General features: G+C 35.1%; 2 protein-coding genes and 1 long non-coding RNA gene across 3 annotated transcripts; all 3 read left to right on the top strand.

Moving 5' to 3' along the window:
* The first annotated feature begins 914 nt into the window (after window positions 1-914).
* Window positions 915-3,117, top strand: LOC108983903 (L-type lectin-domain containing receptor kinase IX.1-like). Its single transcript, XM_035684518.1, has 2 exons — window positions 915-1,754; window positions 1,845-3,117. Exons 1-2 carry the CDS (start codon window positions 917-919, stop codon window positions 2,951-2,953), a joined length of 1,947 nt encoding a protein of 648 aa, XP_035540411.1. The 5' UTR covers window positions 915-916; the 3' UTR covers window positions 2,954-3,117.
* Window positions 3,118-6,181: 3,064 nt separating this feature from the next.
* On the top strand, window positions 6,182-7,153 carry LOC108983904 (anti-H(O) lectin 1-like). The gene has a single exon (XM_018955688.2). The coding sequence runs from the start codon at window positions 6,182-6,184 to the stop codon at window positions 7,151-7,153; it is 972 nt and encodes a 323-aa protein (XP_018811233.2).
* Window positions 7,154-8,708: 1,555 nt separating this feature from the next.
* On the top strand, window positions 8,709-11,147 carry LOC118344266. The gene is made up of 5 exons (XR_004798005.1): window positions 8,709-8,800; window positions 9,007-9,232; window positions 9,627-9,688; window positions 10,809-10,867; window positions 10,979-11,147. It is a non-coding gene; the product is annotated as an uncharacterized LOC118344266 (long non-coding RNA).
* Window positions 11,148-19,268: the final 8,121 nt, after the last annotated feature.

Raw genomic sequence — 19,268 nt, 5'->3', positions numbered from 1 at the left:
AATTTTTTTATTTTTTAAAAATATTTAAAATCATTAAAAGCATCTACTTAAAAAAAAAAATTAAAAAATACACATAAAAAAATATACTAGAGCTCCCAGCGGGAGCCCCCAGCGGGAGCTCTAGCATTTTCCATGCATATATGGCTAAATTATTGAAATTCGGTCTAGCTAGCTACCTATGTTTGGAATTTAAAGTTCATTTGCAAGCTAGGCAAATCAGCTTATATATATAGGTTCGTTGCGGCTTAATTAGCTCGATTGAAGTTATTGTAAATGTTTGATTAAAAAATAATAATATTGCGTATAGTTGTTGAGCATATAAATGATATGTAGTCACTTAAAAAAAATTAAAATTTATTATTAAAAAAATTATTTATTTTTATATAATTTTCATATTTAATTTTTTTTTAAAAATTAAATAATACTTATATAACTACTCTATTTCTCTTAAAAACTGCTTTTCCAGGACCCCAGCCTCAAGTTTAATTAATAGGACCGTCAGCCTCATATGAAGGATAACGGCCGTGACAAGCAATTAATTAATGGATAATCTAATTATTCTCATGCATATTGTACGCGTCCTTCGAATAGTCGTACTGATAGTCGTACTGCTGTGATGACAGAACAAATAAATCCACAAATATATATATATATATATATATATACACAAACACATATGCGAGCACGCGCATGATGATCATACGATTCGGACAAGTCCACTTGGACTGGGAGTCTGGGACAAGAAGAAGAAGATCGAGTCAGCAGTCTAGGCTCCATTTGACATATTCAAAAACAGGAAAATTAGGATACAAAGAAGCACACAAGAAATATCCTTCGCCAAATGAGTAGCAACTACGTACTTTAAATAATAAGCTCGTCTTTGTCTTCCCTTACCTGCATAATTGCTTATTTTCGAATGCCTCTTTTTCCTCTTAAACTGTCGTTGCATAATTCGCTTCTCAATATGCATCTCAGCGGCAATCTTAGTACTCTTTGTTTCTATCACTGGGTTTTTGTCAGTTACTTAGCTCTGTTCCATCTTCCTTTGCATTATGCTCTATCGTTCAACTTCCCTTATTTTACAAATGAAGGCAGGCTGGAGTTAAATGGCACTGCTTCCATCCTAAATGGAGTTCTATCACTCACCAGTGACCCCAATAACAATACCTCAGCCGGTAGAGCCGTATATTTTGAAGATATGCAACTTTTTGATCCGAGTACGGGTAAATTCACAGACTTCACTACTCATTTCTCATTTAAAATATCAACGGTTACTCAACCAGGCCAAGATGGGCTTGCCTTTTTCCTTGCACCCAAAGGTTCTCTGCTCCCGGTTGATGCTCAGGGAGGATGCCTTGGACTTTTTAGCAGATGTCACAATTTCACCGTAACACCAAAAGGTGATCAGTTAGTTGCTGTTGAGTTCGACACCTTCAAAAATGATTGGGATGCAATCGATGGTGAACATGTCGGTATCAACATCAATTCCATCCGATCAGTACAAAGAAAGGATTCGGGCCGGAGTTTGAAAAATGCATCGAGAGTTGATGCTAGTATCCGTTATAATTCTAAGGCAAACGAATTAAGCGTATCATGGACCTTCCCAGACGATCCATTTGTTGGTGGGAATACAAGCCTTTCACATAGTATTAACCTAACGGAAGTTCTGCCTGAATGGGTGTCTATTGGCTTTTCTGCTGGATCTGCCTACTTCTTTGAGACACATGAAATCCTTTCATGGGAGTTTGTAACAAGTACGGAATCATCACCGGACAGCTTTAGTGTCGGATTGATTATTGCTTGTGTGATTGGTGGGTTAATTTCAGCTTGTGGTGTTGTTTCAGTGTCGGTGTTTGCATGGAGGAAGAGGACTAGAGGAAAAGGAAAAAGGGGTACTGTAGAGAATTCTGAGTCCATGGAACGAGAAATGGAAAACGGTACAGGACCAAAGAGGTTCCCTTATATTGAACTTGTTCAAGCCACGAACAACTTTGCAGAAGAAGGCAAACTTGGTGAAGGAGGGTTTGGTGGGGTTTATAAAGGATTCTTGAGCGACTCGGATCAGTTTGTTGCAGTCAAAAAGGTTTCTAGACGCTCCGTTCAGGGAAAGAAGGCATACATATCAGAGGTAAAAATCATTAGCAGATTGAGACATAAAAATCTGGTCCAACTCCTCGGTTGGTGCCATGAAAATGGCGATCTTCTTCTCGTCTACGAGTTCATGGCGAACAGTAGCCTTGATTTTCACCTTTTTGGAGGTAGAACAATCATTCCATGGGCAGTGAGGTATAACATAACACTTGGTCTTGCCTCTGCACTGCTTTATCTGCACGAAGAATCAGGGCAATATGTGGTGCATAGAGATATTAAATCGAGCAACATAATGCTGGATTCAGATTTCAATGCGAAGCTTGGGGACTTTGGGCTAGCAAGGCTGATGGATGAAGTGCTAGGCGTCAGGACAACTGGAGTGGCCGGAACTTGGGGTTATATGGCACCAGAATACGTAAGAACAGGAAAGGCAACTAAAGGAACAGATGTCTTTAGCTTTGGGGTGGTGGCGCTGGAAATAGCATGTGGAAGAAGATCAACAGAACCCGCGGAATACGAGGGGCCTCACGTTCCCCTGGTTGCTTTGGTCTGGGAGTCGTATGGAAATGAAAGTCTTCGTGATGTGGCTGACAAGGAATTGGGCATGGAGTTTGAGACGAAAGAGATGGAGTGTTTGATGACGGTTGGACTTTGGTGCGCTCACCCAGATCAAAGTCGGAGGCCGTCCATAAAGCAAGCCATGCAGGTTCTCAATTTCGAGGCACCGTTGCCAAATCTTCCAAACAACGTACCAGTTCCCAGCTACGATATCCCTGCAGACATCCCACGCTTAACCCCAGCGTTAACCGGTACGGGTGCTGCGCCCTCGATCTCTTATTCGTCGATCAATATCGGCCGTTAATTAGATATATCATGTGATTTCTTTCACGGTGCTATATAATATATATGCATGCGATGCTATATATAATTAATTAATTGTTTGCCAGATCCGTGGTATATGTTTTCCTGCAATAATGATTGTGATTCTGTGAAGAATGAAGAATTTCTATTTTTTATTTTTTTGTCTTGAGCAATGCATGCCATACATGCTGATATATTTTAAATAATTTTTTTCGGGTATATTAATTAATGTAATATTATTATTTTCTCAATGATATTGTTTCCTTCAAGCGAACGCATGCAAAGGGTACTAATTAGGACAGCTGGACCCCGGCCCACAGAGTACGAGATCTATGTATATACATGTGGGTGTATGTGTGTGCATTCTAGTGCATCACAAGGGGTACTATAACCGGCTAGAATATATATATGTTAGAAATTAAACAAAGAACTTATAAATAATGATTTTCTAAAGTTACTACATCATGCAACAGTTTCCTTAATGTAAGCCCGACAATATTAAGGAGTACGTGCTAGTACTGGTTGGCCTCTCATATGTTGTCGTGCATTAATTAGCAAGTACGACGCACGTTCTCAAGTACATGATCAATCTAGTACGTCGCGGTCTCTTATATATTATAATTAGGAGTAATTCTACGTACAACCGTGAAGTACGTAACCGCCGCGTAATCGTTTTGAAAAAAAATGGAGTCCATTATTAAAAAATTAATTTTTTTTCATGTGGGTCTCATATTTTATTCATCTTTTTCAAAATGATTACGCGGCGGTTACGCAATTCACGGTTGTAAATATATTTTCTCTATAATTAGTTATAGCGAGCCCTCCCAGAATGAAGATCAGTTTGATCTACGAGCGAGCGGAGGTTGTTCCAATATCTACATGCAGCTAGCGTCATGTGATCGATGTCGATGAATACATGAGCTTATAAGTTTACGATCGAACTTGAATTATTGATGGATTAAGATATAATATATAATACGTAAAGCTGGGACGTCCAAGATTATTCTTATTTCTACTTCCTCGTAATCCCGATCGATCAATTGTCCCAATAATTTATTAATTTAATTTGTATAATTTGATTAATCGATATTTATTATAATTAATTTTTTTTTATGAGAAATAAACTTCATTTAATTCTATAAAGAAAGTTACATTATATATCAACAGTATTGAATTGAATTAAATCATAATCTGCAAGCAGTAGTCAAGCTTCTAACAGTTCTAACAATTATCGATTATTACAAAATAAATGAATATTTATGACGAATTATTTATAATAAAAATAATTATTTATGATTAAAATAACTAGCTAGCTTAAGCTACTCGAGGATCAGCTGGGACTCGGCTTCATTGTAGCTACTGCATGTAGCACCATTGCTGCATGCATGTGACGCCAGTATCCACCATTCAAAATAATATATAATAATAAATTTCATGTGAGTAATTAGCAGCAAGTTTTACATGATCGATACTCTAATCGTACGACGTTTTACCCCAAAAATACATCATGAATATCATGCACTAACGCACCCAACTAATTAAAGTAACACACTAAATTCGTGAGTTAAACATGATTTCGAAAATTTTATTTAAAACGTGTCACATCCATGCATTTATTGATGTGGATGGAAGATATCAAAGTTTAAAATAATAATACTAATTATATATATAAATCCATGCTATATATGGTAATTTATAAGCTGCTTTGTTGAGATAATTAATTTTAGGGAGTCGACTCCCTGTGGCTGTCTAGATCGTCTGCATCGAGTTAATTAGCACGCGGTATATACATATTCATATATATATATATATTAAAATATGTTGAAGTTTGTAGCATTTTAGAATAAAAATAGTACTGGCCGGTGATATCATGCTGCTAACCTAAGCGCATTAAACTAATTAATTAGCAAAATCTCCAAGTGGTTTGCTATATTTACAGGTCCAAGGTCAGCTAGCGAGCATGCCGTTTAATTTCAACCCCCACAACACTCAATGAAGCACCCAACGCACGCTATTTTTTTTTATGTTATCCTTTCTCTTTGTGGTATTTATAAATGAGTAAGCATGATCGTGCTGTATTTTTTATTTACGTCATCCCTTTTGATAAAGTTTTGGGCCTTCGGCAATTCAGGTGCCTAATAAATGTCCTCATTAAATATCTACATTAGTATAAATAAAAAACTAAAAAATTTACTAATTAATAATTACTTTTTTAATTATTAAAAAAATAAAAATATATAAAAGACATATTTAATAATAATAATTTCATTTTCTTGTATAATATATATATATAGGGGTGCCAAGTGTCCTTCATCGAGAAATCCTAGGATGTTTCTATCAGTTCATAACATTGACAGTCATAGGCTGGTCTGGCACTCGAGCTTAGTGCGTCAGAAATGGTACTTTTTCTTAAATAATTTAAGCCCCTAAGTGTTTTTTATTTATTTAACCTACATGTTATTATAATGAATAATTTTTTACAATTTCTTATTTATAAAAATACTTTCGTCTTAAGAAATTATTGTAAAACATGTCAGATGATGTATAGGTATTATTATTATATTATAATATGATCTAACGTCAGGCTAGTAGCCTATTATATTATTGTAAAACATGTCAGATCAAGACTTATATTGTTTGGAGAATTAATGTAGGACATTAAAGAAGCGCGCATGGGATATACGATGCATGCATCTACGATCTTAGTTTACTAATTTGACGTTTCAACATTACTCTATATTATATCCTGCACCCCCCAGTATATAAAAATAAGAAAAAAAAATCTATTTACTAAATAATAATAATTTTTTAATCATCTAATATTATATTATTAATTAGACGATTACAGGAGAATGATGATAATTAAAAATATATATATGAGCAAGCTGCTAGACTTCTCTCAATAAATAAATCCATATATATATATATATATATATAAACACACACACATGCGAGTACGCGCATGATGATCATACGATTCGGACAAGTCCACTTGGACTGGGACAAGAAGAAGAAGTCCGAGTCAGCAGTCTAGGCTCCATTTTGACATATTCAAAATCAGGAAAATTAGGATACAACGAAGCACACAAGAAATATCCTGATCCAAATGAGTAGTAACTACGTACTTTAAATAATAAGCTCGTCTTTGTCTTCCCTTACCTGCACAATTGCTTATTTTCGAATGCCTCTTTTTCCTCCTAAACTGTCGCTGCATAATTCGCTTCTCAATATGCATCTCAGCGGCAATCTTAGTACTCTTTGTTTCTATCACTGGGTTTTTGTCAGTTACTTAGCTCTGTTCCATCTTCCTTTGCATTATGCTCTATCGTTCAACTTCACTTCTTTTACAAATGAAAGCAGGCTGGAGTTAAATGGCACTGCTTCCATCCTAAATGGAGTTCTATCACTTACCAGTGACCCCAATATCAGTTCCTCAGCCGGCAGAGCCGTATATTTTGAAGATATTCAACTTTTTGATCCGAGTACGGGTAAATTCACAGACTTCACTACTCATTTCTCATTTAAAATATCAACGGTTACTCAACCAGGCCAAGATGGGCTTGCCTTTTTCCTTGCACCCAAAGGTTCTCTGCTCCCGGTTGGTGCTCAGGGAGGATGCCTTGGACTTTTTAGCAGATGTCACGATTTCACCGTACCAAGAAAAGATGATCAGTTAGTTGCTGTTGAGTTCGACACCTTCAAAAATGATTGGGATGCAATCGATGGTGAACATGTCGGTATCAACATCAATTCCATCCGATCAGTACAAAGCAAGGATTCGGGCCGGAGTTTGAAAAATGCATCGAGAGTTGATGCTAGTATCCGTTATAATTCTAAGGCAAACGAATTAAGCGTATCATGGACCTTCCCAGACGATCCATTTGTTGGTGGGAATACAAGCCTTTCACATAGTATTAACCTAACGGCAGTTCTGCCTGAATGGGTGTCTATTGGCTTTTCTGCTGGATCTGCCTACTTCTTTGAGACACATGAAATCCTTTCATGGGAGTTTGTAACAAGTACGGAATCATCACCGGACAGCTTTAGTGTCGGATTGATTATTGCTTGTGTGATTGGTGGGTTAATTTCAGCTTGTGGTGTTGTTTCAGTGTCGGTGTTTGCATGGAGGAAGAGGACTAGAGGAAAAGGAAAAAGAGGTACTGTAGAGAATTCTGAGTCCATGGAAAACGGTACAGGGTGAGGCTGCATGTGCACCACCCTGTATTAAGTTATTTATTTAAGTCTTGGATCTAAATTTGATCACTCATTTCACTTATATTATTGCAATAGGAGACAATTGTAAGCATCTATCTATACACGAATCAACTCGAGCTAATTAATTTCAAACCTTATTTGACTAATTTGAGTCCACGAATGAATTCAGTAAATTTAAATAATTAAAGTAAAAAAAAAAAACGTTACACATACAAATTTTGTGAACAATCATTAACATAATTTTATTTTAAATCAGGATCATTTTTATAAAATAACTTATAAAAATAATATTGTTATATACAGATATCATTAATTTAAAATACTATTATATATAAAAAAAAGAGTTATACATATATCATTATTCTAAAAATAAATTAGGAAGACGAATATATATATGATATTCAAACATGGTAGTCAAGCTAAATATATATGGATTCACAGTGAAGCCAAAATTAAAACGAAATTATTCACATTAATTGGACCCAGCTAGCCGAGCTAATTAAGTAGTTTAGAGATAGTTGCGATTTAGATAGATGAGATAATTTTAGATAAAAATTGAAAGTTGAATAAAATATTATTTTTTAATATTATTATTATTTAAAATTTAAAAAAATTAAATTATTTATTATATTTTATATAAAAATTTTAAAAAAATTATAATGATAAAATAAAATAAGGTATCCAAAGGAACCATCTGCAAAGAAAAGTAGCTTTCTTGTGGGGGTTGTGCTTTTTACGAGAAAATACATATATTTTATACACGCAGGAAATTAAGAACAGCAAAGTAGCATTTTTCTAAAGGAGAAACCTTCCCCATAGCCAGAGGCAGAGAAGATATTAAAAAAAAGCTTTGTTATATACAACTTACACCACACTCTATATTTTATATTTTTTTAAATTTTTTAAATTTTTAATATTTTTTTTAATTTTAATTTTTGAGTTTATTCTTTTTAAATTATTTTAAATTTTTTATTCATTATTTATATAATAAATATTTAATAAAAATAATAATAAAAATTAAAAATAATGTGGAGTGTGGAGGTTGTATGAATAGTAGGAGGTTGAGTAGATTTTTTGTTAAAAAAAATAAAACCTTCCCCAGTGTTTATATTATTATTATTATCTTTTTAGTCGCTGAGCGTATTTTGCTTTTTCCACGAGCCCAATAATCATGGGGCTCTCACGGTACGAGGAATCCGCATTGCTCCATACTCGCTCCGATTAAAGTTGATTTATACTCGCCACATTGTATCGACGCTTGTCCATAGCAATCTGTCTCTGGCACCTCCCAACTCTCCCCTGATACTGTCACAGTGCTTCACACCCTTCGATAGATACTTTGCCAAGTTGTCCTCAAATAGAAGCGAGTACAATTCTTTCAAGCACCCGGGCGAGTATAAGATCAGCCGAACAATTTGAAACTACTTGGTGGTTTTGGGTGCACAGAGACGATTATTGTCACCTTAAATAAAGACCAAAGAGGTTTACTCCCGTTGGATGCCACTTTCATCTTTCCATATAAAGCATAAGATTTGCACATCTCAGGCGCTTCAGGTGAATTCGAGCGACCGACGATTCTTCCTCTTCTCTCTTCTGATCTAATGCCCTACTCCTCCATTAACGATCGAAACAAGTAAGCTCAAGTTCTAGTACTTTCGTTTTTTCCTTTTTATTTGTTATTGGATCGTCATATTCTTTTCATTGTTGATTTTGGGCTTGCTGATAAGCTCAAGCTCAACCTTCTTGATATTCGCAGATAAATAGCAGGAAAAAACAATCTGTTTTACCCCTGTTGATTCTGATGGTATCCAGCAATCTATAAACTCTTTTGTACTGCAGAACTGGCGAGTCGGGTAAGAGGAGCGAGAAAAATACTAGCTAGGCTCATCGGAGGAAAAAGAGATCGATGAGGAGGGGTAAGCTAGTGATCCGGAGGATTGATAATTCCACGAGCAGGCAAGTGACTTTTTCAAAGCGTAGAAATGGATTGCTTAAGAAGGCCAAGGAGCTTTCGATCCTTTGCAATGCAGAAGTTGGGGTGATTATTTTCTCCAGCACCAACAAGGTATACGATTATGCCAGCACAATGACTCATTCTCCTTCTCCCCCCCCCCTTCTCTCTCTCTCTCTCTCTCACACACACACACACTCTCCAAATAAAGTTCTACATATTTTTCATTCATTCAAGTCTGATTAAATTCTTTTACCAGCATTTATTTGCTCTATCCCTTTGTCGTTGTTTTTTTTTTTTTTGCTGTTTGCTTTTTTAGCTCCTTTGTATATAGCTAAAGTATAATATTCCAAATAAAAATTATTTTGGCTTGAGATTTATATTGGAATTCATGTATACATACGGTTGGTAACAATAATGAGGTGGATTATTAATTGTTCAACCGATCGAAGAAATACTGATCAGGTAGATTTTGCTAACATAAATTATGCATGATTTCCTCTTGAAGGTCCTTGAAGATGGACATGCATCTACTTCAAGAAAGTAATACAGAGGCTCTTGATTAAAAAGGTGTGCTTGTTGTGAACTTCATCATCTTCATGGTCTGTTAGAGTTGCAATTTGACAATGACTATTAGATAGAAACAAGAAAAAAAGTGAATATACCTTGTTATGTGTGATCAATTCTAGAAAATACCCCATAATATGTCTAGAACTATTTCTAATCGGTGGTGGGAAATTTAAACTTAAAACCTATAATCTTGCCATGATTAGGAAAAGAAAATGCCTACACAGAATAGAGTTCTTAGGCATTGACATAAGTAGCTTTGAACCTTTCATTATTCACGCTGCCATGCTAGATTTAAACTTTTCAATAACTTTGACTTTTCACCCAAAAATACAAATAGAAAATCGATAGTTACTTGAAAGCTGAACATGAATTATCTTGTGTTCTTGCTTACTTGCACATTTGGGTGACATTGAAGCTGCTTATACATCAGTCAAGCCTAATTTGGCATGTCAACCATTACCACTATTTAATAATTCTCCTTACACGGGCTATGCCTACTTTTTACTTTCTATTATCAATAAAATTATTATTAATCAATCAAAGAAAAAGTATTTATCATTTCAATTCTTATTTTATAGATTATGTTTGTTCAATTATAAGTTGTACTGAAATAACCATAAACAAACTTATCAAAAATATATATATATATATATATATATATATATATTACATACACCATAAACAAAAAAAGATCAGCATGCTAGTGTTAATATGGTAGTATCTCAGTTACATTTTAAGTGCTGAATACTGCAATTTTCAATTTGTAAGGTAAAAGTCTCCCCCATTGTAAAGTGTAAATTGTATACTGGTTTCTCTGTGAAAAATGTGTAAGTATTTGCAAAGCATATAAAAGGTTTTTGTGTCACTTATGCATGTATATTTCTGATTATGTTTCATTCTTAAATTTTGTCATTTTATTCTAGGATCCGTTTTTAAGAGTATCTAGAATTGTTGTATAATTTTTGAGAAATGCCAAATTTTTACATACTAGTACTAGCTCATAGTTATATAATTTTTTATTTACCTTAATGAATGACTGATGAATCCTTGCGTTTGGTTTGTGTTTTTTGGTCTAATCTTCTCCATTATCTGTCTCTGCTATTGTTGTTTTGCAATGCAGAAGACAAACTCTTATCATTATTGCAGCTGTCATGCTCTTTTTGGCATTTCTTGAATTTTGTGAGTCTTTTGTTCTCTTGGACTATAAGAAGAATATTCTCATCATAAGATTTATTATAGTCGTGGCTTATTTATTTATTCTTATATCATTGTTATGGCTACTTGTTGCAGTATTTTCAAAATGATTGAGATGCAACCTCTGGTAGACTTGTGAGTGATTTAAACATTAAGCCCTTTTCATGCTCAATTATTAAAAAAGAGGTCATTGACAATTTTGGAATCAGTTCTCTTTTACTTGATTAGATTCTATCCTTATTTGGGAGCCTAAAAGATGTGTATACTGTGTGCGATGAAAACATTTTGCACATGGATTTGTTACTAGTCGACTTGTTAATTTGATGATTGCCTGCTCGTATTTTTGCTAGTCTTTCTAGTTGATTTTTATGAAAATGTTGGCTTACTATAGAGGTTTTTGATTAATGGGGTTTACCAAACTCTTGATATATTATATAATATATAATGGTAATTGACTTTTCCTGATCTTTGTTCCCTTCAATTCGGAGTTTCCAGCTCTGTTATTTTTCTTTTATTTTTTTGCTGCTCAAGTGGTTATATTCCTGGTTTTTCAATAACGCAACTTAGATTCATACTTTGTCTAAATGAGTCAAAGAACAAGAAGTTCAGATGTTTAAAGGTAATGGTTTGTGTATTCTAATAGCACGCATAATAATTGCTTATTAACAAACTAAATCTTGTACTGCGCATTTGTGCCCCATCTGATATTTGAGTAAGATTGCCAGGTTAAAAGCATATTTCCTTTGATTTTTCCTGTTTAGAATTTAAGTGTTTTTCCATTTCTGTCCTATAAATGAAATATGTAGTTGGTGCCACTTCGTATTACATATGCTAGTTTGTCTAATTGCAACTTGAATTCATATTCATTATAGATTTTTTTCTTCTTCTTTAGGATATCATCAATGGTTTTGTCTTGTTCTTCGTAACCTTGTACCATTGTGATACCCCTCAAAACGTGGTTTCTTTTTAAATAGTGGATGACAAAGCATAACCAATAGAAGCATATAAGTCATTTCTTCATTACTCAATTAGCATTTCTTTTGTTACTTAGGATACGTTTGGGTAGTGAGAAATGTTGAGAATATTTGTGAATAGTTATGAGTAGAGATTGAAATGAGTTTGTAGGTCCCATTGAGAGTATTTTGAGTTGTTTGGATGTGTGAAATATATTGAGTTGTTGACTTTTGAGTAGGTAATTGAAAAATGTGTGGGTCCCATAAATATTATAGTGATTTTATTTTACTTTTATATATAATAATGATAAATATTATAATGATTTTATTTTTAATTTATATATAATAGTGATAAATATTATAATGATTTTATTTATATATATATATATAATAGTGATAAATATTATAATAATGTTATTTTTTACTTATATATTATAGCGATTTTATTTTTTATTTATATATTATAGTAATTTTATTTTTTATTTATATATTATAGTGACTTTATTTTTTATTTATATATTATAGTGATTTTATTTTTTATTTATATTTGATAGTGATTTTATTTTTTATTTATATATTATAGTGATTTTATTTTTTATTTATATATAATAGTGATAAATATTTTTTATTTATATAGTATAGTGATTTTATTTTTTATTTATATATTATAGTGATTTAATTTTTTATTTATATATTATAATGATTTTATTTTTTATTTATATATTATAGCGATTTATTTTTTATTTATATATAATAATGATTTATTTTATATTTAATAGTAATAAATATTATAGTGATTTTATTTTTTATTTAGATATAATAGTGATAAGTATTATAGAATGTTTGTGAATAGTTATGAGTAGAGATTGAAGTGGATTTGTGGATCCCATTGAAAGTATTTTAAGTTGTTTAGCATGTGAAATATTTTCAATAGTACGAAAATACTTGGAAAGTGTTGAGGATACTCTAGTACCCAAACATAGCCTTAGTCATGCAGAAATGGTTAAACTTTTGTACAAAACAAGGCTTGTAATTCTTGGTAAGGGAACTGAGAGGGGTGTGTGGGAAGAGGAAAGAATCCTTGAGTACTTTGTTCTTATTTTCTATGTACCCTTGTGTTATTAAGTAAAGGGAATTAAATCCTAGCTGATCTACTAACTTTGCTTCAAATTACAGTATAAATTTGGTTTTAGGTCATGCTTCCATAAAGAGAATGGGGATATTATCATAAGGCTTGCCATGGGTGTGGTTGTGCAAATCCTCTATGGCTACGTGGCCATGAGAAAATGTTTGTTGATCACACCATACTTTTGCTTCTTTAGAATATTATCACATCCTTTTTCATCAATGCGAGATATGCTTTTGGGCAATTTTTAAGGCTTATATCATTCATCGAATCTTATCCGGATATTGAAGGGAATGCACATAGTGGTCCAGTTGTGAGGTTACCATTTGCTTCTCTGTTTGATACTTTGGCATGTAAGTAGGTTTTCTTCTTTCTATATCAGTATTTTAAGTTTAGACTTGTTATTTGAGTTATATCATGTGAGGGTGCAATGACATACTGTGCACCTCTCACATTTCCATTTTTAATAGAAATTTATTGGTTTCTCATGTACCTCTCACAAAATGTAATTTTTTTTTTGTATTGTAAGAAAGTGTTGATTTTGTGACTCTTATTGGATGCAAATACCTTTTAAAGACCATTAACTGGTCTCTGATGTTGTCATTGTTCACTATGAGTATGAAATATGCTTCCCTGCTTTACAGTTTCAATGTTGTAACATTTCAAAGTATTTGGATTGGAATTCCTTGAACTTTTGTTAAAACTAAATATCTTTGTTCTACTATTTCTGGAACTCTTTGATTATTATCCTTTCTGTTGAGGGAAAATTTAGTTGATTGGCATATTCTTGTGAAAACCTATGTAAATTTGAGTTGTAACAAGGCTTGAAGCGGTGTAACATGAAAAAGATTGAAGTGTGCTCAACTCAGCGCTCGAGCGGAACCATACAGAGAGGTTCGCTCGAAGTGCGCTCAAGAGCAGAACTCTTCCAGAGAGGTTCGCTCGATGTGCGCTCAACTCAGCGCTCGAGCGGAATCCATACAGATTGGTTCGCTCGAAATGGGCTCGACGTGGCACTCGAGCAGAACTCTTCCAGAGAGGTTCGCTCGACTTGCGCTCGACATCTCGCTCGAGCCAATGTTCAAGACAACGTGCGCTCGACTTGCGCACGACACCTCGCTCAAGCCAATGTTCTAGACATATTAAAATTCAGGGTTTTGAGCGTCGTGATTTGTATGGACTATAAATAGAACAACTTATTTTTGTTCTTTGGTGTGGAAAAACAGAGCATAAACCCTAGTTCCTTCAAGAGCCAAAAAGAGAAACCTTTCCTCACCTTGTGAATCTCTATTGGACAAATACATATCCACCACACCACACTCAAGATTAAATCTTATTCAAAGTCTATTGAAGTGGACGTGTTGACTGTCTGGAAGGTTTTCGGAGCTGCTGTTGATGCAGAGATCGAGAGGTTCTCGTGGGAAGCTATAGAAGGTCAGAGTTTTGACACTACATGCGTGTAGAGACGAGTGGGTCACTCGTGGTGTTACAAGCCAAGTTTAGGAACTACAAAGGTTTTGTGAGTGTCTCTATATTGGTTGTAACAAACTTTTTTCTAAAGTGGATTTTAGGTGGTGGCTTACACCCGGAGTGGTTTTAGAATTTGAAAACGTTCTTCAAATGAGTTTCCACTTCGTGACCAAATCTCTGTGTTGATTATTTGCATGATTTGGTTCATCTTTTAATTGCTTACTTGTCTTATATTTTATTAGACCAGAAAATTGAACTGCTCATATTCACCCCCCCTCTAGGTTTAGTGATTGGTAGAATCACTGTTTTTTCAATTGGTATCAAAGCGGGTTCACTCCGCTAGGATTTAGTTCCTGAGTGTGATCCTGCTATAGTAGTTAAAAATGGATAGGTCTCAATCACTCACATCACCACCATATTTTGATGGTAGCAATTATGCCTATTGAAAAGTTCGAATGAGAGCTTTTTTGAAATCCATAGATGAACGAGTGTGGGTTTCCATAGTAAGAGGATGGAAACAACCTATTACAGTTGTTGAAGAAATTGAAATTTCCAAAAATGTGGAAAATTACTCTAGGGATGAAATAAATAAGTGTGGTTGGAATAGCAAAGGCCTGAATGCGATTTTCATGGTTGTGTCCCAAGAGGAGTTCAAGCGAATCTCCACGTGTGAAAATTGCAAAGAAGCTTGGGACATTCTTGAGGTTACCCATGAAGGTACCAAGGCTGTAAAGAATTCTAAGTTTCAAATGCTGACCACGAGTTTCGAAGAACTTAGAATGAGGGATGATGAAACATTTGATGTCTTCTATGCCAAACTAAATGATGTTGTCAATTCTCGTTTTAATTTAGGGGACAGAATTCCTGAGAATAGAATTGTGAGAAAAGTTCTCAAATCTCTTCATGACAGATTCCGTCCCAAAGTCACTGCCATTGAAGAGAGCAAAGATCTGGAAAATATGAGGATTGAAGAGCTGGTAGGCTCTCTACAAACCTATGAACATACTCTTCCTGTGGATAAGAAAAATAGGTCCATAGCCCTCAACACTTTCGTTGAGTCATCCGATGAGTTGGCTATGAGTGACAAAGAAGTAGCCTTTTATGCTAAAAAATTAAGGAAGATGTTTGTGTCCAGAAATAGAAAGAACTGAGGACATAAGAAGAAAAAGTTTGAGAGAGTCAATAGAAATTCCAGTTCAGGAAATAAGGAAAAGAGCTTTAAGAAATACACTAGAGCTACCAAAGACAAGGTACAACCTGATATACAGTGTCATGAATGTCATGGTTTTTAGCACATTCGCCTTGAGTGTGCAAATTACAAAAAGGCCAAAGGGAAGGCAAATGGTGCTTCCTTGAGTGATAATGATTCTGAGACAAGTGAATCTTCAAAGAGTCCCTCTCCAAAGAAAAATTTCAACTACATTGCATTCACTTCTTCTGTTGGTGGCCAAAGTCATAGAAGTGAATCAACGTCTGAAAATGAGAGTACATCCGGAAGTGAATCCGGGGATGAAGATGAGTTGGAGGAAATCTATGAGAAGTTGTACAAGGAATGTGTAAAATTGAGGAAACTCAATAAAGCGCATATTGAGAATACAGATATTTGCAAAAGAGAAAATGAGGATATCCAAGGTAAATTGAATGACGCCATCTGTTTAACCGATCAGTTTCAAAAGATGAATGTGTCACTCGAAGATAAAATAAAAATGCAGGAAAGTGAGTTGATTTTATTAAACGATGAACTGAAAAACTTTTCTACTAGGAAACAAAAGCTTGACAAAATCCTAAACTCGGGAAAGTCCTTTGGTGACAAGAGAGGTATAGGATATGATGTGGCTTCAACTTCAAAAATCTCCTGCAAAAATGAAGGAAAAATAATGTTTGTTCTTGCATCGAATGAGAATGGCAAAGCACAACTCTTAAAAAAAGGTAAGAAAATCCTACATGTGCAAAAGTTTGTCCCACCTTCCAAGAGACAAGGAGCTCGCAACACAAGCCCTAGATGTCATCATTGTGGGAAGGTTGGTCATGTTAGACCAGATTGCTTCAAGTTAAAAAATCATTATGATCATGCTCCTACATTCTCTAAAAGTAGGACTGTTTATCCTTCTAAAAAGAGTAAGAAGTTCTTGAATGCTTATAGGTACGTCTCACCCTCCATGAGACATGAAGTTCATAAGGCAAACCACGTTTGTCACAATTGTGGTAAGATTGGTCACATTCAACCAAACCGTTTTGAGCTTAGGGGCCATCCTAAGAGAATGGAAAAACCCTACTCAAGAAAAGGGCATCAGAATTTATGGAGCCAAGTCATGGTCTTGACCAAACAAAATGAGATTATCAATGTGAAGTTAGACCAATTGACTACTAGCCATAAAGGATGATAAGGTGAATCATCCAAAAGTGAGACGAGTGTGGATGAGAAAGGGGGAGGAGCAAACCAGACGTGGTATAGACTGATGGTCATGCATTCATGCATTTTTTTTTTTAGGTCTCGTATAGTTTTTCCTCATTTTGTTGTTGTTTTGTTAGTAGTATATTGTTGTATGTGCTCCTCAAACATCATGCATAATGTTTTGCACATGAATGTGGCAAAGAGTGTTAGTGATGTCAATTCTGTAATTTTTAGGTACATATGTCTTTTGAAAATTGTATCATGTACCTTTATAAGTTACAAATGTTTAAAACATGTTTATTATTTGTAATTTGTGACCTGCATCACACACTACACTTCCAACTCAATCAATTGTTGTTTTGTCACCTGTGAGTTCTTGGGGAGGCAATCAAAGGTGTAAGGGAGCTCTACGTGTATATAGAATTGACCAAGGGCTAGATGACCTCATGATTATATATCAAAATTCCTCCTATGAAAATTCTCTACCAAAAACAAAAAAAGAAAAAGAAAAGAAAGAGGTCATATTACTCAATAGGCCAATCCTAATACAGGAATTCAAACTTAAGTATTTAGGTCCTAGCAGCATTGGATTTTACTTTCTGTATCGTGGAAAGGCTCCCCAAGCACTTATGGTTTCTTGTTTTAGCCTAACCCCATTCCCATATTTTGGTTGAAACTTCTTGATTGAGTTAGGATTCACAAAACATGCATGTTCATCTTACCTGTGATACTCTGTTTTTACTACTTGGGTAAATTGTGATAATATGATGCTCTTTTACATTTGATGTGTTTTTCAAGCTTCAAAATTGACTTCATTAATGCTTGAATCATTGAATGAATTTTTTTTTTTGAAAATTTTGGGCTTCCGCTCGATCGAAGATGTTTTAAAAAGCCCCCGCGTCCTTTTCTTTTTCCCAGCCTGTTTCTCTTCTCTGCGCCGTTTCCTCTTCCTCTTCGTGCGACGCTTCCCTCTTTTCTCTCCATGTGGTTTTCACTAGATTTCTCTCAAGAAATCCTTTCTTAATCACGGTAAGTCTCTCATCTTTGCTTCTTCTCAATCATTTTCTGTTTTTATTTTCTATTTCATCATGCATTTCCATAAACATGCATTTCGGTAATTAGGGCTTTTGATTTAGGGATTTCAAAATGGAGGGATTATTTGAGCTGGTTGTTGATTGTTAATTGGGTGTAGAGAATGTTTCTCTCACCATTGTATTTAGGAGGTTCATGGAACTCCCAAGGGGTTTTTCACTTGGTTTTTACTCGGATGCACTCCAAGTGCTCGGTCAAATGCCACAATGATATTTGGTTTCTCATTTTCATCATGCATTGGCATTGTATTGTTCCCTTGTTTATTTCATGTCTATCCTAGAGTTGGGAGGGTGTTTGCCATGAAATTGATTTGTGTTTGTGTTTAGGAGGGCCATGGGACTTTCATTGGGTTTAAAATCAACATTGGCATTGTTTTTGTTGGCATTGTTCTTTGACATGTGCATTGGATCATGCATTGGGCATTTTGCATTTTGGACATGCATACATTGGGTCTTAAATACCTTTGGCCATTGTCTAACGGTCACTGATTCTGTCCATAGCAAAAGTCATGTCTCGACGTGTTTGTCCTCGCCAAAATCCTCCTGCCCCCGCTCAAGCACATTTCCACAATCCTCAGGCAAGAGAGCTTTACACTCAAAACTTCTCTAACCGTTTGCTTATTGTTGAGCGTGCAGTCTCCCTTGGTGAGCTTACTGAGACTTTTATTCCTCACATTTTTTAGTCTCGCCAGTGGCAGGCGTTGACCACTGGTCATCTCACTCCTTCTGAGGAGATGGTTCTGGAGTTTTACTCCAATATTTATGTCATTTCTGATGATGGCTCTTTTGATATTAGTCTCCGAAATATCGTCTTCCGGGTGACTCCGGGGATGTTAGCTGACTTGCTAAATGCCCCGCGTGTGTCAAATCCTGTGTATCCCTATACACGGACTTCTCCTCCCAGTCCGGCTGTCATTGCTCAATGTCTTTATGGTATGCCTTCTAGTTGTGATGGTAAGTCACCACTTCTCACTGTGAGATTTCCACCTGAATATCTCATTCTAAGTAGGATTGTCCTTACAAATTTATATCCTACTGGTCATCAGAGTGATATGGGTCTTGATCGCACCACTCTTCTGTATGCACTGATCAACAATGTCTCCATGGATCTGGGGAGTCATCTGTGCCGGGTTTTGCTTGAGGCTTTTAATTCTCCTAAAATACAGACTGGTTTGCCTTTTGCATGTCTCATCACTCGGTTAGCCATCTCCCAATTAGTTGCATTTCTTCCTCATGAGTCTAGAGTCTCTCTTAAGGCTCCTATAGGTCGTCGGACCATGCAGCTTAGACGTGCTCACATTACACCTCACCCTTTGAATGTTGAGCATCCTCCACCCTCTTTTCAGCCTTC

The sequence above is a fragment of the Juglans regia genome, chromosome 13 (genome assembly GCF_001411555.2).
Source record: "Juglans regia cultivar Chandler chromosome 13, Walnut 2.0, whole genome shotgun sequence".
NCBI classification, from domain to species: Eukaryota; Viridiplantae; Streptophyta; class Magnoliopsida; order Fagales; family Juglandaceae; genus Juglans; species Juglans regia.
Note: the sequence above shows the minus strand (reverse complement) of the source record. Positions and strands in the feature narration are given on the sequence as shown.